This window comes from Pleurodeles waltl, chromosome 6 (assembly GCF_031143425.1).
Source record: "Pleurodeles waltl isolate 20211129_DDA chromosome 6, aPleWal1.hap1.20221129, whole genome shotgun sequence".
NCBI lineage: Eukaryota > Metazoa > Chordata > Amphibia > Caudata > Salamandridae > Pleurodeles > Pleurodeles waltl.
Genome location: NC_090445.1, coordinates 616,934,731 through 616,962,553, shown reverse-complemented (window position 1 = coordinate 616,962,553; position 27,823 = coordinate 616,934,731). Strand labels below are relative to the sequence as shown.

The 27,823-nt window shown below is 44.2% G+C and overlaps 1 protein-coding gene across 1 annotated transcript in view; it reads left to right on the top strand.

Annotated features, from left to right (window-relative positions):
* LGR6 (leucine rich repeat containing G protein-coupled receptor 6) overlaps window positions 1–27,823 on the top strand; it is a 404,113-nt gene that overhangs the window by 235,576 nt on the left and 140,714 nt on the right. The window contains exon 5 of the mRNA XM_069238930.1: window positions 14,416–14,631. Coding sequence (XP_069095031.1) covers window positions 14,416–14,631 — 216 coding nt within the window. The remainder of the gene's footprint in view (window positions 1–14,415; window positions 14,632–27,823) is intronic.

The window sequence follows — 27,823 nt, the reverse complement described above, 5'->3', positions numbered from 1 at the left end:
ATCATCTACTTGCCCCCCTTCTCTACAAACCCTACCTCACAAAAGCAGGGGTCCCCCAAGGATCTATCATCTCACCTTTGCTTTTCAACATCTACATGATATCATTACGAGAACTGATCAATGATTTCCATCTCACATGCTACAACTATGCAGATGACACACAAATACTACTTAAATTAGAATGCCCCAAAAACATTGAAAACTCAGAAATCTTCAGTTGCCTCAGAGCCGTTGATCAGTGGATGACCTGGAGCCATCTCAAACTAAATACCTCCAAAACAGAAATACTCATTTGTGGTGACTGGAAAAGTTATGACCCTCTGTGTGTCTGGCCTGACAATCTCGGACCACCTCCTCAATTATGAAAGGAAGTTAAAAAACCTTGGAATCACCATGGACTCCAAGTTAACTATGAATGCCCATGTGGACAAATTAGCACAAACAAGCTTCATCACTTTGAAGACTCTACAACGCATCTTCCACCACCTCGGATTTCCACACAAGGTGCAAGCTACTATCTTGCTTGTATTATCCAAACTGAATTATGCCAATGGCCTCTACCATGGATCATCTCTATCTATTATGAAAAAACTACAACATATTCAGAACTCCGCAGCCAGGCTACTATTACATGTAAAGACGCAAGCCCACATCTCCCCTGCCTTGAGAGCACTACACTGGTTACCGTTTGCCAGAAGATACACTTTAAAGCTGCTTTGTATCACCCACAAACCTATACATGGAACAGGACCACTTTTTATCAGAAACAAAATAACCAAATACATCCAACAAAAAAACCTCCGCTCAAGATTGGCACCCCGCCTTAGAACACCACCATACAAGAAAAAGACTATAGGTGGTACATCCTTCTCCGTTCAAGCAGCCAAACTATGGAATTCATTACCCCCAACTATAAGAGCCACAGATAACTTTCTTGTCTTCAGAAAACTACTCAAAAGTTGGCTCTTTCTTTCATAACCACCATATTCAAACAACTATGGACTGCATATGCCTATGTTGATAAATATTTCTTCTGATTATGTGTCTATTTCTAGTTATGTATTTAGAAAATATGTATTGCTACTATGTCATAACAATAAAATACACACACACTCTTTAAACCTGTTTGACTAAGTATATTTAGTCATGGTTCTAATTATGTATTGCATGTACATATGTGTGTGTGTATTCATGTGATGTGTGTATGTATGTGTGCGTGTATGTATATATATATATGTATGTATGTATGTGTGTATGCTGTTCTGTGCTTGCCATGTTCGTGGGTCATTGCATGGCTCCTGGGTGGGTTGATATACTAGATATCTATGAATCCCTGCTCTCATCTTATCACACTTATCTACCCATCATCATATGTCATGTCTCTATCAATCTATCCTCCATTCCCACTCTGACTCATCCCAAATCCATTCTACTACTTTCATCTCCTAAATAACTCTGCCTAAGCTCTTTCCTCCGCCTCCACATCTAACTCACTAAACCTCACTCTATTAGCATGACCTCCCAAACAACCCGACTAAATTCTTCCTCATTTATCTCACCCTGCTACTATGATCTCCCTAACCCTTCCACAGACTCTTCCCTCCTCCATCCCCTTTTACTCATCCCAAGCCTTTGGGATGAGTAAATGAGGGATATACTCCCAATTAACACTTCTGGATTTCTTTCCTCCTCCACCCCTCCATTACTCCAGTCAGTCTAACTAACAAACTCTCATATCTGCAGGTCAAATTAACTCATAATAATAATAAAACTATACTCATATTTCCCGATACTAAACCATCACTAATTCTTGTTGGGTTCCAGAGTAGCGTGCTACTCGCTGAAAAGCGATTTGACGCCTCGTCAGGGGTAGTAAGCGCTATATAAATACTATTACAATACAATACAATACATTACTAGAATGAGCCTCGCAGTTCTCTTACCTGTCATAGCTTACTGAGATACGCAACACCAGCAGGGTCATCTGGTTACACCAACAGACTGACCTACAGTTGTGCCCACAAGCATCTGCCCACGCATGCCACAGCATGTTGCTTACCTGGGCTTCAGGTGCTTACCAGTTAGGCAGTACTTACTGTGTAGTCGCTACTGCTTCATGGTATCTGCAACCAGGTTGGAAGATTGTCCTTCAGGTAGAAGGGCCTCGTTCTAATGGAAGCCCACTTAGTAAATCCAGGACAGAGGATGGCGTGAAATTGAAAACTGCTAAGGCTTTATTTGCACTTGTGCACACCTCAGTAATTAAGGTTGCAGCTTTATTTAGTTCCATCTCACTGCACAACGCCGTCCTTGTCATGTATGGTGTCGTCCACAGCGTCTTCTATGTACAGTGCATGTTGGGCTATCCTCCTGTTCCATCACTGTAGGAACATTATACACATGCCACTGCATGAAGAACACAACTGGCTCTGTGTATGGCATAGCACTGACTCGTGTCCCGCGCTCCTCTGATGTCCCCTGTCACTTGTCTCACCTGTCAGCAGGTGTTGCACAATAAGCAGACAGGTTAGTGGCGGCTGTTGGAGTCGGTCGCCTATTTAAGGGGGGTTTCTCCTTACAGTCTGGACTATAATGCCCTTGATCAAAGGCCGTTGACAGGAGCTGAGGCTGCTCTGTTCATCTTCCCCTTCCAGGGACCCTGCGCGGAGGCGTCGGTCTGTCTGTCAGCGTCCTGCAGGCAGTCCGGGCCCTACTGAGGCCTGGTGTGATGGATGGGCCTGGCCAGAGCCGCAGATAGCGTCTGCCTGCGCGGAGCGGAAGTGCGTCTTGTTAAAAGCTTGTCAGAGCAGAGCATGCCTTTGAAGATGTCTGTCTTGTGATCCGCAGCCCGATTGGGGCCACGAAATATCCTTCTGGAGTGGGGAGAATTTCTTATTTTATTTGTATTTGTCAAGCTCAGGAAGTTGGGGAGGGCTGGTATTTTGTTTAGCACCCCTCTCCCTCCCCCAAACTCATATGGTACTCATCACCCTCCCCATAGCATATATATTGTAGGGACACTGCACAGTCCAACCCATTAAACAATAACAGCGTTTTGCTCAGCGGACAAAACCGAAGATTTAAAATGTCCTGTTTTGGCCTCGCACGACCGGGACAACCTGCTGGGGTGTCTTTTAATGTTCGATCTGTATTATAGTTTTTAACACCAGGGTTTAGCCCATTTATTCGACCTCCAATTTTCTAAAGATTTAGGAACAGGAGTGGAGAGAATAAAGGTATTTGCACAGAATCGCGCAATTTGATTAAGTAGGAGTTCGGGATATTAACCCTGGACTTCTGATTCTTTTTAGTTTAGCCACGAGCACCAGGGCCTGGGGCCACATTGCACACTGCAAATTCAAACATCGAGCAGCCTGTTCACACCAAGCACAGACATGAACCTTTTGAGCAGTGCTTTGGTAATAAGGTTAGAGAGATGGTGTGCGTGTGGCATTGATGCTTGATGTTAAGCCAAGGTCGGTGCTACGCCAAGACGGACACAATCGTTCCAGAGATGTACACTGTATGATGGGGAGCCACAAGCTCCAGATGGTCCTTGAAACTAGGTATAGCTTCCTGGGAGCAACCAATTCGTGTGTGGTGATAGTGAAAGTATGTTGCAGTAAAAGCACAGTTAACTGGCACCCCTTGAGCAGCGTGCAGAGATATTTTGAGAGATGCCAAATGATGAATGTGTCTCGTTCAGTAGTCGGTATGTCGTGAACCATGTTCATTATTAGAGAATGCCAGGTGTAATTGAAGATACCACAGAATATCCGGGATTTATTTTACGCTTGGTAGGATTTCGGCTCTGGAACGTTAACTTGACGTTTACTACTCACAGGGACGGATAGGCGGCTTAGTGCTTCAGTATGTGTAAAACTGGGCCCGAGGCCCTGGGCTCTTCCGAGCGGTGTTCGTGGTCAGTTATAGGGACATATCTGATGTGTGTGCCGGACATTGCACAACAATGAGTTAGAGTCGAGTGTGCATGGAGTTGATGCTCCTTCTCACTAAGAATCAGCTATTTGTGGTGTCGAAACAAAGATAGAAACAAGAAACAAAAGTTAGGACAAGAAAGAAATGAAAATAGGAAGACAGGTATACGTGGAATGAAAGGCAGAATGAATGCAAGATAGATGTGGGTAACCTCCTCAACCACAATATATTTGAGTGGATAAGCCTTGAAATGTACATTGTTCTGTAAAATTCCCAATGTAGCCCCATTTTTTCCAAGTTTTCTTTGGACAGAGTGAATCCTTCAACATCTCTGATGAATGATAGCCACAGCAGTCAGCCCTTGAAGAATCTGATTATATCATGGGTGCCCGTACAGAACTCTCTAGAGAGCCAATGTTGTACTTGCCAAATTCCTTGACAATTGATGTGTAAAAGTCACAGTTGGCAAGATTGTTTTCAGAATTACCCCGGTGAAGAGCAGGCAGGGAGAGTGAGTGAAACCTTTTTCACCCCCTTCCCTCCACAATGCCTCACCCTCAATGAGGTGCCAGTTGAGATATGGTTCAAAGTGGGGCTATTCTATTTTTCTGGCTACTCCCATGTAAGGCGTAGGAAGGGAATGAAAGGAGTAGCTGGTGAAGGGATGTGATCCCCGAGGAGCTGCTATGTGCGCACAGGGTCAGTTTAGAATTGAGGATGACTCTTTGGTTTTTATGGTCTGGCTTGACAGCACAGCTCTCACCAGGCAATTATGTGAGGGTCACTAGAGAGGGGCTTTTGCTCTACCCACATGTTCGGATCCAGGTATACATGTTTTGATTGGGCAGAAGTTGTGTGCTTCTACAAAAGAAGTGCTGCCCTGTCCTCCACACAGCTGTGATTGTTTTGTTTATTTAGCCAGCTGTCTGAGCTTGAGCTTTCAGGGGCACACAGATGCCATTGTAATGCTAGTGGCTTAGAAAATTAGATCATTTATTAGAGTCGAGCCTGCGAGTGTATGTGCAAGCGCATGCGTCTCGCTTGCGAGACTCTGTTGTGTACAGTTAAGGACTTGGAGTCTGCCTGTCGCTCACCATTTATTGGCTTGTGTGGCACTCTTCTTTACAGCCTCATAGTTTGTCCACTTCAGGCCTGGCATCATTTACATTCCTCTATGTGGCACAGGGACCAAGCACTGATTGGTTCAACTTAATCAGTGCCCGCCCGCTGCTCCCTACGTGATTGAGGTACTATTTTGTTCTTTTTAACTTCTGGTGCCCTGCAGCTATAAGGCTTGTGACTGGCAAAAACATGCAGAGCAGGACAAACAAAATTACAAAGTTTTCTTTTTTATAGCTAACTTTCTTTTTATTTTGCCAAATCGTCTTTTCTCACTTTCCACTCATATTTTATTTTGTTTTTGCTTGTGGGTGCTCTTTAAAAAAAATAACGATTATCTTGTTCAAAATATTGCAATGCAACATTGTTTCTTTACTATGTGTCATTTATGAAATTATGCTTTAACACATGATCATGCAGTACTCCCCAATCCACCCCACTGCAATCCACCTACCTTTATCCTACACCAATCCACCTCACTCACCCCACTCCAGTCCAACCCACCCCACTCCAATCCTCCCAAACTACTCCAATCTAATCTGCCCTAATCGAATTCACCCACTCTAAACCAAAACAATCTTCACCACTCCAAAACAATCTGCCTTACCCCAATTCAAAACAATCTGCTCTACTACAATCCCTTACAATATGCCCCACTCCAATTCAAAACAATGTTCCCCACTCCAATCTGCCCTACTCCAATCTACCCCACTCTAAACCAAAGCAATCTGTCCCATTCCAGTCCGCTCCACTCTATTCTGCCCTATTCCAATCCAAAACAATCTGCCCCACTCTAATGTGCCCCAATCCAATCGAAAACAATCTTCCCCATTTTAATTCAAAACAACCTGCCTCACTCCAACCTGCACAACGCCACCCTGCCCCACTCCAATCCCAAACAACCCACACCAATTCAAATCAATCTGCCCCACTCCAATCCAATCGACCTAACCTCACCCCAGTCCAATCGACCCCACTCAATCCCACTTCATCCCTCTCCAATCCACCACAATCCACTTCACTACAGTGCAGTCCTCCCCACCCCACCCCACTCCAAACCATCCCACCCAATCCAACCCAGCCTACACCAGTCAAACCCTCCCCCCACCAACCAGTCCATCCCTCCCCACTCGAATCAAACCCACCCTACTCCAGGTTAGTCCACTCCACTCGAATACAATCAACATCAATTCACCATACTCCAGTCCAATCCACCCCACGCATACCATCTTAATCTACCCCACTTCAATCAAGTTCACTCCTGTCCAATAGAATTCTCCCCACACCAACCAAATCCAATTCAACCTACTCCAATCCAGTCTACCCCAATCGAGTCCAGTCTACCACAATCTACCCTAATCCACCTCACCCCAATTCAATCCACCCTGCCCCAATCCAATCCACCCACTCCAACCTGCTCCACTCCACCCTGCCCCACTCCAATCCTAAACAACCCATTGCAATACAAAACAATCTGCCCCATTCCAGTCCAATTCATGCCAATCCAATCAACCCCACTCAATCCCAATTCACCCCACTCCAATCCATCACAATCCACCTCACTACAATCCAGTTTACCCCACTCCAATCCAATTCACCCCAATCCAGCCATGTCCAATCTACCCTACTTCAGTCCAACAAACCTCACCCCAATCCAATCCACCCCACTACAATCCAATCCACCCCAAGCCACTCCAGTCAAATTCCCCCAACTGTAGTTCGATCCACTGTACTCCAGTCCAATCTGATTCACTCCACTCTTATCCACGCTACTCCAGTCCATCCCACCTCACTTCAATCCATCCCACCCCACTCCATCCCAACCCAATCCAACCCACTCTACTACAGTCCAACCCACCCACTCCACTCCAGTCTATCCCACCCCACTCCAATCAAATCCACCCTACTCCAATCCAGTTCACCTCTTTCCAAATCAAGCTAACAAACACCACCCCAGTCCATCCCACTCATTACAATCCACATTAATTCACCCTACTCCAGTCCGATCCACCCTACTCCAAACCACTTTAATCTACCCCACTTCAATCCAATCCACCCCACTCCAATCCAATTCAATCCAATTTACTCCAATCCAATCTACCCCACTCCAGTCCAATCTACCACAATCCAGTCCACCCACCCCACCCCAGTATAATCCACCCCAAATCCAATCGACCCTCCCTGACCTGCACCACTCCACTCTTCCCCACTCCAATCCCAAATAACCCACACCAATCCAAAACAATCCGCCCCACTCCAATCCACCTCACCTCACCCCAGTTCAATCCACCCCACTCAATCCCAATTCACCCCACTCCAATCCACCACAATCCACCTCACTAGAATCCAGTCCACCCCACTCCAATCTGATCCACCCCAGTCCAATCGACCCCACTCCAGTCCAATTCATCTTACTCCACTCCAATTCAACCCACCCTACTCCAATCCAACCCATCCCAATCCATTCCACCTCACTCCAATCAAGCCCACCTTACTTCAGTCCAGTCCACCTCACTCCAATTCAGCCCACCCACACCACCCTAGTCCATCCCACTCCCATACAATCCACAATAATTCACCCTACTCCAGTCCAATCCACCCAACTCCAATCCAACCTCCTCCAATCCAATCTACCCCACTCCAGTCCAATCCACCACAACCCACTCCACTCTAACCCACCCCACCCTGATCCAAACCTCCCACCCCACCCCAATCCAATCCACCACACTAAATTCAACCCACCACACCCTCCCAAATCCTTTCTACCACACTCAATTGAATCCACCCCACTCAATTCAATCCACCTCACTCAATTCAGTCTACCTCACTCTGATCCATTCCACACCACCCACACCACAGATATGCCCCAATCCGATCCACTCCAGTCCACCCCACTCCAGTCACCCCATGCCAATCCAATCCACCCTACCCCAATCCAATCTAACCCAATCCAATCCACCCCCTCATGTCCACTCCACCTCACCCAATTTCAATCAAATCCACCCACTCCAATCCAGGCCACCCCACTCTACCCTAATCTACCCCACCCCATCCCAATTCAGTCCACTGCACTCCAGTCCACTACAGCCAGCCTACCCTACTCTACTCCAATCCACTCCACTCCAATCCACCCCACTCTAATCCAACCCACCCAAACCTATCCACCCCAGCTCAGCTCACCTTGTTCAATTCAATCCACCCTACCGCACTCCAAACCACCCCACCTCAATACAATCTACACCAGTCCAGTCCACACCAAACTAATCAACCAACCCTACCCCAATCCAATATACTCCACTCCATGTCAATCCACATTACTCCAACCCAATCAACCCCAATCTAATCCATCCTATCCAATTCTAATCTACCCCACTCATTCCAGTTCACCACACTCTACTCCAATCCACCCACTATCCTAATCCAGTTCTCCCCACTCTAATCCATCCAGTCAACTCCAATCCAATCCATCCACCATAATCCAATACTATCTGTCCAATCCACTCCAATCCACTTCAATCCACCCCACCCCCACGCCAGTTCAGTTCACCCCACTCAATCCCTTCCACCCCACTGCACTCCAGTTCACCCCACCTCAAAACAATCTACTCCAATCCAATCCAAACTAATCAACACACCCTACCCCAATCCAATCTACCCTGCTCCATGTCAATCCATGCTACTGCAATCCAGTTTACCCCATCCTAATCTACCCTACACAATTCGTATCTATCCCACTCATTCCAATTCACCATACTCTATTCAAATCCACCCACTCTATCCCAATCCAATCCACCCTACTCCAATCCATCCAGTCTGCCCCACTCCAAGCCATCCCACCCAACCCACTTCAATCCACCCCACCCCACTCCAATCCACTCCTATCCATCCACCCCAATCCTATATCTCCAGTCCAATCCACCCCACTCCAATCCAGTGAATCCAATCCACCCCACTCCAGTCAAATCCACCCCAGTCCAATCTAATCAACCCACCCCACTCCAATCCACACCACCCCAATCCTGTCCACCCCACTCAATTCACTCCACTCAACCCCCAAATCAAATCTCCTCAATGTACTCCAATCCAATACACCCCACTACCTCAATGTACTGCAACTCACTCCACCTTACTCCAAACCACCCCACTTTATGAAACTCTCTGCGACTGAGCTACTAAACTCAACTCCCCTCTACTCAACTATACAACACTCTACTTCTCCTACTCCACTTCACAACATTCCAACAAACCTACTCTATGACACTTTACTCCATTCTGACAATCCACACCACTAACTTTTAGCCATGCTGAACAGAAGTCACACTGGTGAACATGGCAAAACACATTGCCAATAGCTCTTGAATGGGCGTGACCTATTGGCTTTGCCAATGCTTATGTTTTTTGCCAGCAACAGCACAGATGGGAGAAGGGAAGTCATTACCTACATGGATGTTTGGGTCTGGTTTGAAAGTGCAACTGTCACCTGACCTTTTGACCTTAACTAATATTATCCTACTGGTCCTTGCTTTCACGCATATCCGTGTCCGTTTACATGCTATCTACTTCACATTACCATACCACATTCCATTAAAGCCAGACCTATTGGCATTGCCAAAGCTTGTTAAACTTTGCATCTGAGTATAACAGACTCCCGCAGGCAAAGCCTGAGTTCGTGAATGTTGATGGTGCATTTGGTGTTAGAGTTTTGATTCCATAATGCTTTGCAAATCTTTCAGCAGCACTCTTATATCAGTCTTCACATCACGTGCAGCTGCCTGCAAAGACCTTGAAGCATAAAGCATGTAGAAGTTTGTAGGAAACCTTTTGGAAGTCATCACGGGAGTAAAGTTTTTCATCTGGAAAATTCTGCACACATTTTTGTACAAATGAATAGAAAAACCCGGCGGTGTAAACGGGATACATTTACTATGTGGCATAAGCAGGGTACTTAAACCTAGCCAGCCCCTCTATCACACTTAGCAGGACAGGAGAGTCTCTTTATCCAGTGCCTGCACGCACTAGCCCAAAACATCGGCCACTTATCTCACCCAGCTAAAGTAGCTTAATTACTAGGCCTTTCAAGGATAATAGGAAACACTTAGAATAAGTCCCACGTGGAAGAATCATGGCGGATGAAATTAGGGGCTTCCTTTCCGTTCTCTCTGAACATATAATTGATATAATCACGGACTTCCAGAGCGAAAGGGAGACGTTACACTTATCCAACAGATTGCCAAAAAACAAGCATTGTTAAAGCTAACAGGTAAATTGCTAAATCAATTGGCCTTAACCTTTTGGCCTATTGACTTTGCATACTTTTTTGGCGAAACTGTGCAACTGTGCAACATCGGCAAAAGGAGAACTTTTGATATCGCTGTTCAGCGATTTCAGCAAAAAGAAAAAAAAAGTGCAATGATGTCTTTGTGATGGTAAGACAGCATAGCATGGTGATGTATGCTTCACCACGCATACATGTTCACACAGTAGGACACGGCCACAATTTTATTTATTTTTTAAAGATGGAGGACACAATTTGGAGCAGTAAAATAAAAACTAATTTAACTTGTGTGAAGCACTATGGAGCAGACCAACAATAAATGGCAGCAGCAGGCACCTCTAAAAATTGTAAATTAAAAAAAAAAATCTTTAAGTACTGCGATAATGGATAGAGAACAATGGTGGAGCGTAAGGAGGTGCAGGTGGCCGAGAAGTGGACACAGGACAAAGGGGAGTTGGCGGGGCAGCAACAGAAATGCACACGGTAAGGAGAGGGAATAAAAAAGAAATAAAATAAAAACCCAAAAATCTACAGGGTTGAGGAAGCAATGGATAAGCTTGGATGGGAGAGGAGGAAGCAACACAGAGCACATAGTTGTCAGTATTTTAGGGAGAAGCTGCACAAGAGGGAAGAAGTAAGAAAACTCATGCTCTCACATACTGCAAGAAAAAGGAAAAGTAATTCCCCGATCAAAATGGTGGTAAAAAAGCTACGCTCCAGAGCAAGGTCAAACACAAGAGAAAGGAAATCTATTGAATAGGAAGCAGGCAAATAAGGGTTACAAGAAATGTAATATGTGATAAGCAATAGGCTGATTCTAATCCCACTGTAAGGTATGGTCCACAAGAGGTCTTCCTACAACAGACCGCTACAAGTTGTCTGCAGGTAAGACATAACAAGGAAGGGCTGTGTGGATATTAAGGTAGTGACTTCAGTTCATCAAGATCACAGTGGCAGAGGCATTACATGCCTTTTAACTCTGATAGAGGAAATAGCACCAAAAAAAGATGACCCTCATGATATACCCATGTAAAATGCATTTATATAATATTTGTTGAAAATAACTTTATTGAAAACGTTGCTAAACAATATATGAAAAGGTGCATAAACAACATGTTTGTAAAATTGTCTGAATGTCCAAGCTGAAATCTAGGCATACGCTTTACTAGCCTTGAATAATTGCTCCGTATTCAGGTGCATCACAACCATTTTGTAGTTGGAGCAAGGCCTAATTTTCCACTAAGGATAATGGGCACATGAAAAGGCAGTGCCATTGACCAGGGGGGCCTCACTCTTAAATAATGTAAAAGTAGCAATAGAGTAGTTATCATTGGTGCATCAGGTGCAGTGAACTGGGGCTGAGGTATCTGTGGTCATTATGATTGTCTTTTAATGCCCAAGCCAGGTGCAATTGGGTAGGTCTTTTATCTTTGCTAGCATTAGAGCCAGCCGGGGCCCGTCCTTTAGGGCGGAGGGGCCACGCCCCCCCCCACCTTTTGCCCCTCACAAAGAGTGCCTGTCGGGCTGAGCAAAGGTCAGCCTGACAGACACTCTTCATGTTAAGCTCAGGCAGCCAGGAGCGAGACATGCACGATATGCGCAGACTCCCGGCTGCCTGCGCTGAACTTTGCTGGGCTGAAGAGGTCACAGCTCCTATGGAAGTGCAAAGGTGCCTGGAGGTCCTCCCCCTCGGTGACGGCGAGAAGCATCACCCATTGACTCCGACCTGGGCGCTTCAGGCTTAAGTCCTGAAGCGCCCAGGGCAAGTGTCGATCAGTGACACCTCGTCACAAAGTGGGGTGGGGTCAGAAGTCTCACTGTCCCCATCCCACTCTGTGACGAAGTTGGGACTTCTGCCTTCCCTCACTGGCTGACCTAAGGTGACCTAAGATCAGCCAGTGAGGGAAGGCAGCAGTCCCAATCCTCCTGGGACCTCCAAGGCTGAAGGGAAGAGAGTGTTTTAAATGAATGTTTGGTGCATGCGTTTATGTTTGAATATTGATGAGTGTTGTGAATGGATGTGCATGCATGTGTGAATGAATGAGTGTGAGTGTGCTTCCCACCCTCCCCCTCCCTCCTAAAATTACTGGCCGCCGCTGATTAGAGCCCATGAAAAGTAGGTGCTAAATGTGAGGGTCTGATTGCAAAACATGTGTTTTGAAGGCTCTGGCTAGGAATACAATCAGTCAAGAATAAAAAAAAGAGAAAATGCAAACTTTTAATGATTTCCTGAATCATTTAAGGTCTTCTATTAACTTTTTGATACTTAGGATAGTTACACTGTGCCCTAGATAAATACACAGACTTCGATGTTGCCTCAAAGTATTTAAAGCAGGAATGGAGGTACCCTTGGAGATGTGTACCTTTTGAAATAATCTTTGATAGAATTGGTTAGTTTTAATAGTTGTATACAGCGTTCGCAATTGCATCTGTCACTTCAACAGTGAGGTCATGAAAATTTCAATTGGTGTGCAAGTTATGCTTTGCTTGGCTATTGTACGAGGTATGGATTGTGGTCCTAAATGCAATGTGCAAATTCCACCAGTTTTTCAGGTTTAATTAATTCTGTCTCTCTCTCTCCTCTCCTCCCACTAATTTCAAGCACAGGATCTTTTCTGCACCGAGGCATGCTTGCTCAGGGAAAGGGCATTGGGATGAGGTATTGGTTCTCTTGTGCATCGCAACCACTAGAGTTAAAGTATGATGAACAATGTTTAGAATATAAAGTGTTAAAGATGTGTAGAGCCAGCAGTGTGCATAAAGACGCCTCAGCAGTGTATGTACAGGCCCGGTCCCGCAGTCGAAGCAATAGATGTATACTGAACATCTCTGGTAGTGCCAGCAGTGTCTAAACTGTTTAGGCTTGGAAGTGCTCAGAGAAGTAACTTTTATATTTTATGTAGTATTTATTGTGCCTTTTAAGGCCACGGTCCTCCCGTCATCAAGCATAAATTAGCTGATGAGGCCCCTGACTCTCAACAGGCGGTGCTATCTTCATCAGTGCTGCTGATCCCCCCTTCATTTTCAGGAAGTAGTACTCAGTGGGTAGATCTTTCTTTATAACACCTGCATCTCTGAGGAAATCACTGAATCTGACAATCAGGACCATGGAAGATTTGGAAGCCCATAGAAGGCTCTGCAGAATCCTTTGTTCTCTTTATAGAGTCAGTTTGTTGTGAATTGCTTTTCAGTCTTCAGTGTTGTCAGTTCCGCGAGGCCCACTGAGCAAAAGCTGCGACCTACACTTAACATAACTCACTCTATCCCACAAGACAACATCAGACTCTTACCGGTTTGTATCGTTGTCTATTTCCTATGTCCCGGCACTGAGATGCCTGCGTGCTCTCCAGAAAAGAGTATTAAAGTAATTGTAACCGGTTTAGTGCCCAAAGAGGTCAATGCTAGTCAATGTTAGTGGGAAGCACTGGCAATGTTGTCTGTTCATATCCTGTCAAGTATTAGCGCTCTCTATGCTGTCTCGCGCTAGAGGTAGGTACCTTTGAGGCTGGTTCTCTTAGCACTTTGTATGCTCTCCATACTAGGCAACGTGTAAAGAAAGGGTCCACAAGTGGCAGTGTTTGCACTTTGTATACTGCGGAGAACCGATAGTCTCTACAGTCTATATTAGCAGATTTTCCACACAAATCAGAAGTTGGCTTCTTATGAGGGTTATCAGTGTAAGAAGTGAGTAAGGTGCCCAGGCATTGGATAGCAATGTTTGTCTTTTATACACTGTTCAGATCTGCCAGTGTCAGTATGGTAAAAAAGATTTTACATTGTCAGCGCAAGCACTCAGTAGTCTTTTAGTGTTGTCTGAGTTAGCATTGACCATACTGTTAATTGCAGAAATAGCTAATGGTAAATATGATGTTTAGCAGTTACTAACATTGTGGTGTTTTCAGTAAGTGTACAGAATACTATGTTGAGCATTACAATTTGCATTTGTCTATATTTGACCAGTCTAGAATCATTAAACATATGCCATTGCCACCATGATCTTCGGAGGGGAAGCTGCCCTCTATCAGCATTACTGACAACCCCTAACCTGTGCATCTCTTCTTTCCCACTGTCCTCTCTTTCAGGCGCCTGGATGCCAACCTCATCTCTGTGGTGCCGGAAAGGAGCTTCGAGGGACTGCGCTCCCTACGCCACTTGTGGCTGGATGATAACGGGCTCACAGAGATTCCCGTCCGAGCTCTCAACAACTTGCCAGCTCTGCAAGCCATGACCCTGGCACTCAACCAGATCCAGCACATCCCAGACTACGCTTTCCAAAACCTCACCAACCTCGTGGTGCTGTAAGATGTCTGCCTTTTCATTTACACAGCAGTCATTCCTGTTTATTTTTCGGCCGCGACTACAGTGTGCCCCTTGTTGAGAGTACTGCATGTATATGCTCACTGGGTCTCACTCTCTCAAGGCCCAGTGACCCTTTCATCCCACACATCGTGTGATTTCTTGTTGGTGGCAAGTTGTTAGCTACTCCAATCTAATCTTATCTCCATCCCAAAAAAACAGTGTCGGACCAGCACAGACAATAGAGTTTAATTCCATGACAAATTATACCTCTTATTCATTGTTGTCTGTAACTACCCCATCAAGTTGCAAGTGGAACAGTTCTTCAAACCCCGATAACTCAAAATATGTGTAATCTGGCACCAGAGTGACCTTAAAACTACTCTCAGAAGACCATTCAGCAATGAATTGGAGTGGGTTTGGCTCCTGGCAACTGATTAAGCAAGGTAATCAGGCAAACTGAGCTTTACAGACTTTGACATTATATATCATTAGTGCTAAAATTTAAGAGCAAGACAGAGTAGGAGAGCAAGAGGGTTTGTTGTCGTACCTTAGTTTGTTGCAGTCCAAACTCTACCAGAATATATCTGACTGTATTACTAAAGTCATCAGCGGCCCATCTGTACGGGCTGAGGGGTCACGCCTCCGTACCTTTTTCCGGAGGTGAAGAGTATTTACCAGTCTGAACAAAAGTCAGCCTGGCAGACACTCCTCTGGTTCAGGTCAACCAGCCAGGAGCTGGTCATTGGCTAAATAGGTCAGCCAGTGAGGGTAAGGCAGCAGTCCCAACCCTCTGAGGCTTCCCTTTCGGAGCTGCTGAGGTAAGGTTTCTGGTTTTTTAATGCTTGGTGCATGCATGCGTATATGCATGTATGTATCTTTATTAGTGAGTGGTGTAAATGGGTGTGTGAGGGCGTGTGTAAATGAATCGGTGTGAGCGAGGTTTATGTGTGCATGTGTAACCTCCCTGATCCCCCGCCCCCCTGCCGCATAAAATTACCAGCCGCCACTGACTAAAGATGTAAAAAATGTTGGATGTTTTATTATTGCGTCAACCTGATTCTCACATCTGCTACTGCCCACTTCGCACATCACTTTCTATCTCTCTTGTCACTAGCCACCTCTCTCCTCAGTGTCATACACTCATGTCACTGCTCACCTCTGTGATTTCCTTTAGTGAAGAAAGGAGTCATGGTAAGGTGCTAAGCTCATTTAATAGCTACTGGATACCCCGACAGCCACCACCACATTGAGTGCATCATCTATGATGTACCCACGTTCCATAGGATACCTTCAGTGAGTGAAGAATGCTCCCTAGAATAATGCAATTCAACTTAGCTCAATAGTACACAGCCTCCCCCTTTTGGAGAGGCAAAATAGAAAAGAGAGAAAGAGCACCAATAGAACAAAAGAATAAAAAAAAACAAGAAGTGCCTCAAGTTAGGGGTATAACGCAGGTCTCTGCAGCCCCTGAAGTGCAGGGGGTCCAAAACCTTCAAGGGCCACATTCAGCACAGGGCCAATGAATATTTGTGAGAGATGTGAAGCTCAGGGACCCCTCATCACATTCTCCGGGGGGGGGGGCATCATTTTGTTTTACACCTCTGCCTCAAGGACTGCTGAAAACTATGAACAAGGGACCATATAAAAGTACTTGAATTGAATTCTTAGCACAAATAAATTGGCTAAACCATTTAACTATATAATTATAAAACGACATGAAAAACAGTATCACTCACACACAACAGCATCAAACCTCTTGAGACTCTTGATCACATATTTGGAGCTCCCCATCACCAAAGTATCCTCCACAAGAGCCCCATGGTAAATCGAGGAAGGAAATGTGCCTCCGTTCAGCTAATACTCCAGAAAACGGTGACGTTTTTGATACAGATTTCTCCACTCCTGATGTATCAGGAGACACAGGAGAAACTTCCTTAAATAATCAGGCTCCTCCTGAAGACCTAAACCTCTGCAAGCTGTTGGAGGTTCCGACACCCGGAAAATTTCCAAGTACATGCCCATTAGATAACCCAGAAGAACCTTCTCTCCTAACATCCATGCCTGATGTGGGTAAACCCCGTGGTACACCACTGAAACATTCAACATCCTCTTCATAAACATCCTGGTAAGGTGAAGTGCATTTCTCCCCTCCAATAGGAAGACCACACAGTGCCACTCTTCTCAAATACCAGCACCTTCCATTACCTAGCTTCATGGATCTTTAACACCTGAACAACACTTCAGGGCTCAAAAAAGACATTCACCTCCTTTGATAATTTACCAAGTATCTTGATGCGGCCCCACTGCTGGCCTACATTAGTTCTGTTGGCTTTCACAATATGCCTCTTACAATAATACCTTTTATAACCACACAGCTTTTTCCGCACATCCATAACAGGCCAATGGAGCTAACTAACCAGCAAGGATTAGATTCAACAGGGGCTTCCTCCCCTCACAATTTCAAATTGATAATACTCTGTAGCAGCAACCTCAGTGAATCTGTAAGACCAAACAGTTTTAAGGATTTGCAATTCCCACTCTGAATTGTTTCTTATCACTAGGTGGATGGCACCTTTCAAACCTCTTGGACTGTAGAGCAATGTTACAATGTGGAGAATTCTAGCATACTTCATATACCTTTTTGCCTTAACGGAAGTACATTGTACCACATCTTTACCAAGAATAAATGAAGTCACCTCTTCATCTGAAATACGTAATCAAGGAATGCAAATACACCATCAGTATCATCCTTATGCACAACTGTGGCCAAAAGTCAACTTGAAGCAAACAAAGCAACAACTACATACACGTGCAACTTACCCACTGGCTCCATAATGTCTACAGCTAGATTTTCCCATAGTGAATTGGGGCACTCGTACACTCTCATCAATTGTCTTACAGTCTTCAGAGACTTCAGGCAATCACTGCATTCTCGTACTGCTCTCTGTACATCAACATCAATCCCTGGCTACCAATATACATTCTTAACTGCAGATTGAGGTCCTGATTTAAATATTGGCAAAGAGGGTACTTGCCGCAACACTGACTGAGTTCCCTCCATGCCAATATAGTGGTCTGCCAGGCAAATTTAATTGACAGTGGACATCTAGTTTGGCCACTGGGGAGATTAATCTTTCTCCATATTGGCCCAACTTCTCCGACAGCCCTGGGGAGTAAGGGTCATCGGAGAAATGGCTTCACGTCCGCCCACCTATTGTAGATGGACAGACATAGTTATTTTTTTACTGTTCCTTACCACCAGGACCACCAGGAAGCTGGTGGTAAGGAAGCAGTAAAACCCTTATAATGCCTCTGCCCCCGCCATGGGAAAAGTCTCCCATGGAGGGGGGAACATTACTTTTTTTCTTTTAAAAATAAAATCCAGTTTCAGGATTTTCTTTTTGAAAATTAAAAAAAAGCAATCTGTTTCCTAAATGGCTGCGTTCTCTGACCCAGCCCTATAGCAAGAACTATAATGCATTGACAGGAACCTCAGTGACGGCGTTTCCTTTTAACACCTTTGGAAATTACCTCTTGTTTGGCAGTCATTTATAAATTAGGTGGGGGGCCTCTCCACAATGGTCATGGAAGACCATCGGGCGTCCACCGATATCTATTTCAGGCCATTCTTTTTTACAGTTTCCAAATGCTTTTCATGACATAAAGAAATAATCTAGCCCGCAATGGTTTAAGAAGCACCAACGTGTTGCCTCTCAAGGTACAACTCATCACATTACATCTCACTAGGTAGCTCCCATAATGACCTAACTCGCTTTTGCTTGGTCACCCATCTTTAAAAAAAAAATGACTTTTTGTAAAACTAAATCTTTGCTACATTTCACCACCCATGCCTCTTTATCAAAAGTACGCACACCACCATCACATACAAATGTCACCTGCAAATCCTCTTGTACATCATCCTGGTTCTCCATCAGAGTAGACTTCATCAAACATAGGTAATCGGCAACAGCATCGTTTTTACCAGGCATGTATACAACCTTACATGTAAAATTTTGTAAGGTTAAAGAAAGATTAACAAACCATATGGACGTAGTGGAAGTGCATTCTGAGATTAAAATTTTGGTTAATGGTTTGTGATCACATCTGACAATTGTTTCTTTCGCCCAAATAAATGAACGAAACTACTCTAAATCCCATAAACAAGCCAATGTTTCTCGATCGATAATGACTCCACAGGTGACAAAAATGTAGAAGCAAACCCACTGTTATCATGTTGTGATAACACAGCACATAAGCCCTTATTGGTAGTTTCAGTGGTGGTGTAACATGAGCAAAGTGGGACAAAACCCTGCAATGCGGGAGCATTATAAATTGTTATTTTGATCTTTAGTAAATATCTTTCACACACATCTGATCACCCAAACAAAAAAAAATATTTTCAATAATTTCCTTAATTGAAAGTTTTTGCCGCAAACTTTTCTACAAACTTTGAATAGAACCCCACTTGCACTGAAAATGGCCTTAGGTCATCCTTAGTCTATGGGGTTGGCACATCCCTGCTAGCATTCAACAGTTTATCATTTGAACTGATTACACTGCAAATGTAATGCTGCTCTGAGCAGCGTCAGAATTGGCTGCAGGGCAGGCTGGGAGCCTGTACCTGCAGCCTGGAGCGACGACGAGGGAAAGAGGAGTGGCGCGGCAGAGGAGGTAAGTGTTTTTTTTTTTTTTTTTAAATTGAATTGTTATTTATCCATACCCCTCATCTTCACCCCCCACTTTCTGGTTGCCTCGAGCTGCGACTGATGTGAACCCTAATGAACTGTTTGGAAATTTGTCCATAATATAACTACTGTCAAGCTAAAAAAATAGTACAATTTTTTACCGGTTTGAATGTGAAATAGGAATTGGTAGCACAGAGATACAACAAAGAGTGTGTAACTCATGGGTACTCGCAAACATTTTTCCAGGGGTCAAAACGTTTGGTCTGTGGTGTGAATGAGGGCTGCACTGACGCCAGCAGGGTGGTGGTCGAGGGGTGGTGGGACGAGGGGGTGTAAGGTGGGTGTAGTGGAAGCGAAGTATGTACATCTAGTGGATGAATTAAATTACACAATGTGGACCAAGAAAATGTGAGATCAGCACGGGCTTTCCCAGCTGACCACATTGTTTTGTCTCACTTTCCCTCCTTTTCATTCATTATCACATATAAAAGGCTCTAGAAATACATGGCTTCAGGATTTGCGCTGTATAAAACCTTCTCCTGTGTTTGAGTTAATAAACTATAGTGTTGTTCATAAATAATATCAACCCTGGCCACCCAGCGAGGTCATATAACAAGTGACTGACCTCTTAGTTCACTATTGACGTTGTTAGGGTGGGAGGAAGCATGTATGATTATGTTTGAAAACTATCACTTTAAAAAAAATACTTCTCAATGCACCTACACTATTTGATTTTCTAAGGTGAAATGGATCAATGAAATACACTTTCTGAATTTTATGAGACTTTATCAGATTTTTTTAACTTTTTCTCCAAGATGTCTTTGAAAATGAAGGTGTTGTTTAAGTTACGAGGTGCGGGACACCCTAAATATTTCCCTTCTCTAACTGCAATTAACCTTTAAATAAATGCTTGCTCATTTACTTCACCTTTTGTATTGTGAGTCCTGACATGAGTGAACAGCAGCCCAATGCTGCTTTTCACCAGGGGGCCGCATGTAAAGGTCAGGGGGACCGCAGGCGGCCCCCGGGCCATACTTTGATTATCATTGGTGTAAAGCTAAATCATACAAATGTTAAGACCCCAAGATGTAGAACTGTCACCCCCATCTAATTATATGACACTGCACAGTTAAAACTTTAAATAGACTTTCTTTTTTTGGTAATTTAGGATCGACTACATTATCTTTTACTGTACAACTTTATATGTGGCACCAATTTATGTTATTTGAACAATGATTGCCTTGCTTCATGTCATACATTCACAAGTGTTTGGTTCTATGTGTATTGTGGGATTGGGCATTGAATAAGAAATAAATTACATCTTTTACTGTGAATACTGCATGCTGCAAAGTGTCACTAATTGCAGAACAGAAGGAAATATTTTAAGATGTTACAAATCACATATCTATTGGGACATAACAATGCATTTTTCAAATCTTTAAAAACAACTTTACAATATATAAATCAAAAGCAATATTTTTACAGTAATATCTCTTGCACATTTTCATTTATCTACCTGCTTTTTTTTGCAGAACATTTCCATGCATGATAAGCATGTGTGTACCCCTGCCCTGAGAGTCTGACTGCATGTGACACTGGTATTCTGACTTTGTGCTTGGTCATAGTGGCACACTGGTCTAGTGTGTGCACAGAGACCTAGGCCTGTTCCTAGAAATGTGAGGTCTAGAAACCTTTTCTGTAAGCTGGAGTGGTGCACCAAACGTTCTCTAAGTGGGTCTAGCACTATTGTCCATGCTGTGGTGAAGCAGATAAAGCAGTGGTGGACTGTGTACTTTGTTTTGTGAATCATTAGTGTGACCAGACCATTTTCTCTGTCAGAGAGACTGCATTCTGCTGACCCCTGTTATGTAAAGCTCAGATGTTACATGAACCACCCAAAACCTTGTGCTGGCCTCCTCGGTGCATGAAGAGTGAGTGTGTGTGTGTGTGCACTACATTGTAGCACTTACATGGCAATGGGACTCTGTGTTGTAAGTGTACGGGTCTGAGTAGTGGGGCAGGTAGGGCCAATTTTGGATGCCCCTGATTTAGCATTTCACAAGATGGAGGCTGACAACAGCTTCCACAAACAGTGGAAGTGTGTTGTCTGCATTCTGGTGGCTTGAAGGTGTAGACCCAGACAGTGAAATGAAGGAAAAGGGAAACTGGACTTCCCTGAGAAATTCAATTAGGGCTTTGCTAGCAAAAGGCTGCTGATTAGTTCTTCCTGTGCACTGCCATTTGGCGGATGATAGGGGTAAGGTGTGGGTGGGACTGAAGTTTCTGTTGTTAATGGTGAAGATTTCTCTATGCAGTGCTAGCCCTTTTGTCTCTATCTGATTGCTGCTTCCGGAAGGCTGCTGACAGCTAGGTGCAGAGATCTCACACTTCATTGTCCCCATGTTTTTTTTTTAAGTTCCTGCTTCAAGTACACCCCAGTGCAACCTCCCATAAGGGCAATCATTTTGCACAAAGATTGTCTGAGCAGCAGCCAGAAACTGACATTTGAAGGACGACCAACGCAAACCAGTTCTGAAGCTCGAGACAGTGGTTCAGCATCCCCTGTATAGAAAATGTATCTAAAAGTGGGATCCAAACCATCCCATTTTGTTCCGGTTCTAAGTTCTTCTTGAGCAAGGATGAGAGTGCATTGCAGGGTAATTGAAAGGCTGCTGTGTGGCCAGAGCTGGTGTCTCCCTGACATCATCTGAAGTCTGCAGTTTCTGCTAAAGACGCTAACGATCTTCCTAAAGTGCCTAGATGCCTAACTGGTTATTGAGATAGGGAAGGAGTATGCCTGGCCCTGCAGGAAGCAAAACTGTCCAAGAGAAGAAGCCCACCATTTTCCCAGCCTGGGGAGTACCCAGAGAAAGATGACTGCCAAATAGAGAGAAGCGGAGTGACCCGTGCTGTGAGTGGATCTGCTGGTCTCTCTGAGTGGTTACCAAGTGAACTATGGCAAGAAGTTTGCAAGAACATGCATCACTGTTTTGAGCAAAAATCCAACAATCCAATGTTCCAAAGCCTGGTTCTGTAGCTGCTGACACCGGGTAGCGAAGCCACATCATCACTGAAGAGCAAAAGCCCACATCAGCCTGGAGGTCACAACTACCAAAGATACACCATCTTGGATGAATTGTTCCTGAGGCCACTACTGCCATACCTCAGTATCTGTCTGCACCTGACTGAGGAGATTGTCCCTTGAGAAGATGAATGCTGCTGCACATGCCTCCCAGGCCAACTACAAACAGTGGCCCCTGTTCCAATGCAAGGTCAGTGCTGTGGCCACACAGAAGTGAAGCCACTGCTGTGAGTATGGGTACGCAAACTGCAACCACTGAACCACGAGAAATGCAACATCAACAAGCAGGTAAAAATAGGTCTTGACCAGCAACCAGATAGAGAGACAAAAAGGTGCAGCTGAATCTATCACATGGGCGTAAGTCTTTTTGCAAACAAAATGCAGGAGTAAAAAGATATTGAACTGAGTTACTGATTTGATCAGTAGCACCCTCTGAAAATTGTAACTTAGTTAAAAACCCTGTACTTACATTCCCATTGAACTATGTAGTATTTGGTTTTGTTGTGAGACTAAAATAACTAAAACATAAGCACTGGGTTTCAGAATGTATTATTATGTCTGTTAGTTTACTGTTGAGTTCTGAGCTTTTGTTTCTCACTCTACCTTCCTAAGAATCCTTGTGCCACTCGTACTTGCTACCCTGAGGGTCAAGTGCACCATTGATTGCACTTGGTCCAGTTTGCAAAGTAATTGTCAGATGGAACCAAGAAAACCAGTGGCAAACAACCGAACCATCATATTTGGGGATAGTAGCCCCTGTGTGCACTGTGGCCCCAAAAAGGGTCTAACAGTTTTAACAATAAAAACTTTTAGTTAACTTTCTTATATAAATATCACATTCAACTTTAAAACGGCAGTATACTCATTGAGTAACTAGACAGAAAGTAAACTGCTGTAATAAACATTTGGTTGCTCTGTCAACTGTCATGCACCGTGCATCTCAGCAGTAATGTAACTTCCTCTCCAATCTGATCAAGTGCAGAGAAGTTAAAAATGCATGTCTTACCCCTTTGATAAGCATTTATTAAAAAGCTTAACATTGAAAGGAAAGCGAGCAATTACACAGGATTCCTCCATGTTTCCAAGCCATGAATTTGAATTTGTGATGTCATTTTTTTAAAGCCGGGCAAAGTCAGTCCCAGGATGCATCCAGATGTCAGTTTGTGAGACAGGAAATGACAGAACTTCTACTCTGACCACAGAGTTACCTGTGAAACTAGGGTATTGGCAAAAACCTCCAACCTTATTTTTCAATGGCCATCTGTGACTCCACTGTGGCAAATCGTGGCTGTTCACCATGACTGTATTGTAGCAATCATGTAATTCCTATAGCCTTACAAATAGCGCAGATTCCAACCAACTTCAATATGTCATGAACTCCAATATGACTAAGGACTTCTGGGCTCCGATCCCCAGCTTCACTGAACACAAAATCTCAATAGCACTAGTAAAACTACAGTGATCTACCAGAATGGTCTTCGGGCCACAGAAGAGCAAAACAAAGATAAGTCAGAAAACTGGTGATTCATCAGTCTTGTGAAATGGGTAAATTGGTTGTAATCCATTTATGTACAGTAGTATAGCTATTACCTTCAAGGTAATGGCAACATACTTACCTCCATCAGAACCCAGGGGATGCTGGCCATTAGAGGAAGCATGGAGGTTGGTTCAGTCATAGTGTCCAATAAACTTGCAGAGGGGTTAGCAGCAAGTGTACCAAGTAGCAAGACTGAAAGGAGACTTGAGAAAACAGGAACGGTGCGGTAAGGGAGAAGGCCGGGTGCAAGCTAATACAGGAGTCGGAGGCTCCAACAAGATGCAAATTGCTGAGCTATCAGTGTTTGTATCTCCCTACATTTTAGCGTTTCACTGTAGAATGACCTGCAAGAGGAAGTGATGCCATGACCTATAGTAAGGGGTAATATCTTAGATTGGGTAAAGTTTGATAACAGTCAACAAGTTTATAAATAAGCCTCACCACCGCGGAATGGTAACCAAGCTGACCATGAGCCCCAAACTCCAACTGTGAACTGGTTGTCATTGCCCCCATTTCTCCTGGTATTATACGCTCAGTGGAACCCACCTACTTCAGTCTATGGGTTGTTGTAAAGCGTGCGGATGGATCCCTAACATGTCAGTACGTCCTGAGATGACCTTTCACTATGCCTCAGTGCAAATACTAACTATAGCCTCAAAATTATTTTTCTTTTTGTTTTAAAACTTCGTGAGAGAAATAAAATATGCCATTTTACCAGAAAGGCTGAAATAACTTTACCAAAGTGCTTCCATAAATCAAATGGATAGCCGCACAGGATCTAAAACTGTTTCGCACATATTCTCTGTGGCCTAAGTCGCATGGACCACATAGGCAAGTGGTGCCCAGTGTAAGGCTAGGATGGATCCATGCCGGAGTTCCCACAAACCCAAACAACGGACATTACTTTCAATGATTCTAAAGGAACAGATTTTCTTTATATGCTTATCCTGAAATCGGTATTGATTTGGCTCTCCTGGATCAACATTGCAGAACATGACAAAAGCATACACTCTCACTCCTGCTTGCCACTAAGCAGGACAGTTCATACAACTGAAAGCACCGTTGCAGACAAAGTACTCCAACACGTGTACAAATGTGATGTTAAGACAAACATCTTGCTGACGGTCTGCCTCCCTGGAGATATGGAGTACATCCTTGGCATGTTACCTTGCTAACCACATCACCAGGATTGTTGAAGTGCCATGACGGCTCCAGCTGGTGCCACATTGGCGCTAGAGGAAACGTGCTTCAGATTAAATCTAAAGAGCAGCTCTGCGACTTGAGCCTGCAGATTGAAGCCTGTTCACCAAATGACGCGAGAAGACGGGATGCCTGCCTGACTGCCGTCTCCTTCAGCTTTTTCTGGTTACCAGGTGCAGGCGCGGCCCTTTTAGTGGAAGCTGATACTTCTGATGTTGTGCCAGGTTTATAAACGGCTGTCGTGCACGGTGCTTGTTGGAGTCCTGGCTGCCTCACCACATCATTGCTTCCCGATACCTTATCTCGAAAGCTCTTGTGTTATATTCCCGGCCATCACCAATTTTTCTAAAACTGTGAAATAAGATACTCGCCTTCAATTCATTACACCGGCAAAGGGAAAATACATTAAATCTCTATAGTTTGGGAATTAATCCGGCTAGGAGAATATGGCAGGAGCAGTGGCTATGTCTAAGGCATCAGTTTTTGCACGGTTTCTGCACTGCAGCACCTGTATTACCGGCTCAAAGACGGCGGAGGCCGTGCCCCAAAGGCACAGACTAGGATGGCTGACTGTCCAATATCACTAGATAGGACACATTGCAAGCTTATAGACATTTTCTATGAGCGAGACCCTTTACGAGTGTTGGCACATCAAAGGATGTTTAATGGGGGTCATGGTGGATTATAAATCACAGAGCTTATTTTTGGGGGTTTAATTCTACAACCTCTTCTTCTAAATGAGGTCTTTTTAAAAGTTATCTTTCATCTGGAGACTGAGCTTATCAATTGTGATAGCTGTATTCGAGTTCTAAGCCCTTTACCACCTTGAGTAAGCCATGACTACTCACTACAGGCACTTTTTAAAAGGCAAGTTTACAAAACGAATAACCCCTTTAGCCCAATAGTCTTAAGACTTGAAATGCAGGTAGTAAACCCAACGTACTCACCATGATACTTCCACTTAGCCAACGTCTGCCCCAGTACCTGAAGGAAAAGTCTCAATTCTACTTCTGGCCTTTTCCTATTCTACGAAAATATGTGGGGGTGTTTAGAAATAGGCATCAGTCGGGTAGCGAGCGCTGTAAACCTTTCAGGACCCCTAGAATACCACAAGAATTAACACTGATTCCTAGCTTTACCACTTTATCTAAATAGCTGGAAATAAATAAAGAATTTTATATCTGGGCAGCACCCACAATACAGTGACATTTCCCTGGGAAGGGTAGTCTCATGGCATTTTCATCAGAAACACTGCCGACCCATTTGGTATGCTACTGAGTTAAATGGAAACTGAAGTGCCAGGATACATTTGGCCTATTTGTGTGCTCTTGGACAATCATCTTTTGAAATTACTCCTCTGCCTCCATTTTTTGTCCGCGCTCCTGAGTCTTTTAGAATCAACCTAACAGCCAATAATAAGTTTGAGGTAAAATAATGGACTAGATCATACCTTGGGGGAAGGTGGTTGGTTAAGCAAAGCCACTCTCATGGTCTATTCACTAAAATGTAATATGGTGCTAAAGCAGTAGCAGTTGGAACAAGCAGGATTGCATTTCAATTTCAGGTCTCCAACTTTACCAAAGTGTTTGATTTTGGGCAAATCATACTCTCCCTGTGACTCTGTCACCGGATCTGACAATATGGAGGAAGTAAACATCAAGGGAATGGTCAGGTCAGGTCCCTAGCATGGTTTTTATTCACACTTTCTGGGTAACTGCAGGTCGACACATTTCTCTTTAGAATCATTAAAGGCAAATGTGTCCCTAAAGCTGCACTGGGAAGAATCCTTCCTATGTTGGAGCTTCTCCTTACTAGCCACCAACAGGCACTTCTTTTGCAGATCATACATGGCTGAAATAGTAAGATGTAGACCCTGTGCCGGGAAGCTAGAGGTTAGATGTGAGGAGCAAAAACAGGGCATTGTGAATCCCACCCCACTAAAGTGCAGGCAACAGGACAGATCACACAAATGTGGGACAGACCTGCACTTACAGGAGTGTCGGACACCTCAGCACATATTGTCTCATTCTATGCCTCGGAATGGCTGCCCTAATCCTAACAACTTTTCATAAGGTCCATGCCTTTGGGAGATGCCCCGATTTCCTGAGTCACATTACAATGGACTCACTCTGGCCCAGCCTTTCCCCCATTTTAGATGTTGTGGAATATTTAATCTTCACAGACTAGTCAGAATCTCCTAACTTTCAAGCTTGTACAACTGCTGGTGATGCAGAGTGCTGCTTCTTAAAAGTGATAATCTTCAAAAATGTTCATGTTTGCACTTTGAGTTATTAATGAAATTTTTGCACGTTCCCATTTACACGGAATCTCTTTTTGGAACTCAGCACTTCTCGTGCATTTTACTATAAAAGCTAAAGTGGGGATGTCACCTAGTCAAGCTCTCCTGGTCACTTACACCATTTTCTCCTGAACCTTTTAAATATTTGATTGCATGTGTGTGGGTTGCTAAATCTTACAACAGGAATCGAACAGGAATGATGTGCCCTGGCTAAATGCAGTTCTTCCTGTGTTCAGTAGGACATGCTGCCAGTCTTGGAGGTGACAGGCATAGTGAAACCGGCATCACGTAACTGCCCAGATCTGCTAAGTAGCTCTCTCAAATGCTCCAAGTGTAGGACTCTCAAAATGTCCAAACGCTGGATTAATCCAATGTCTGCACACAGACA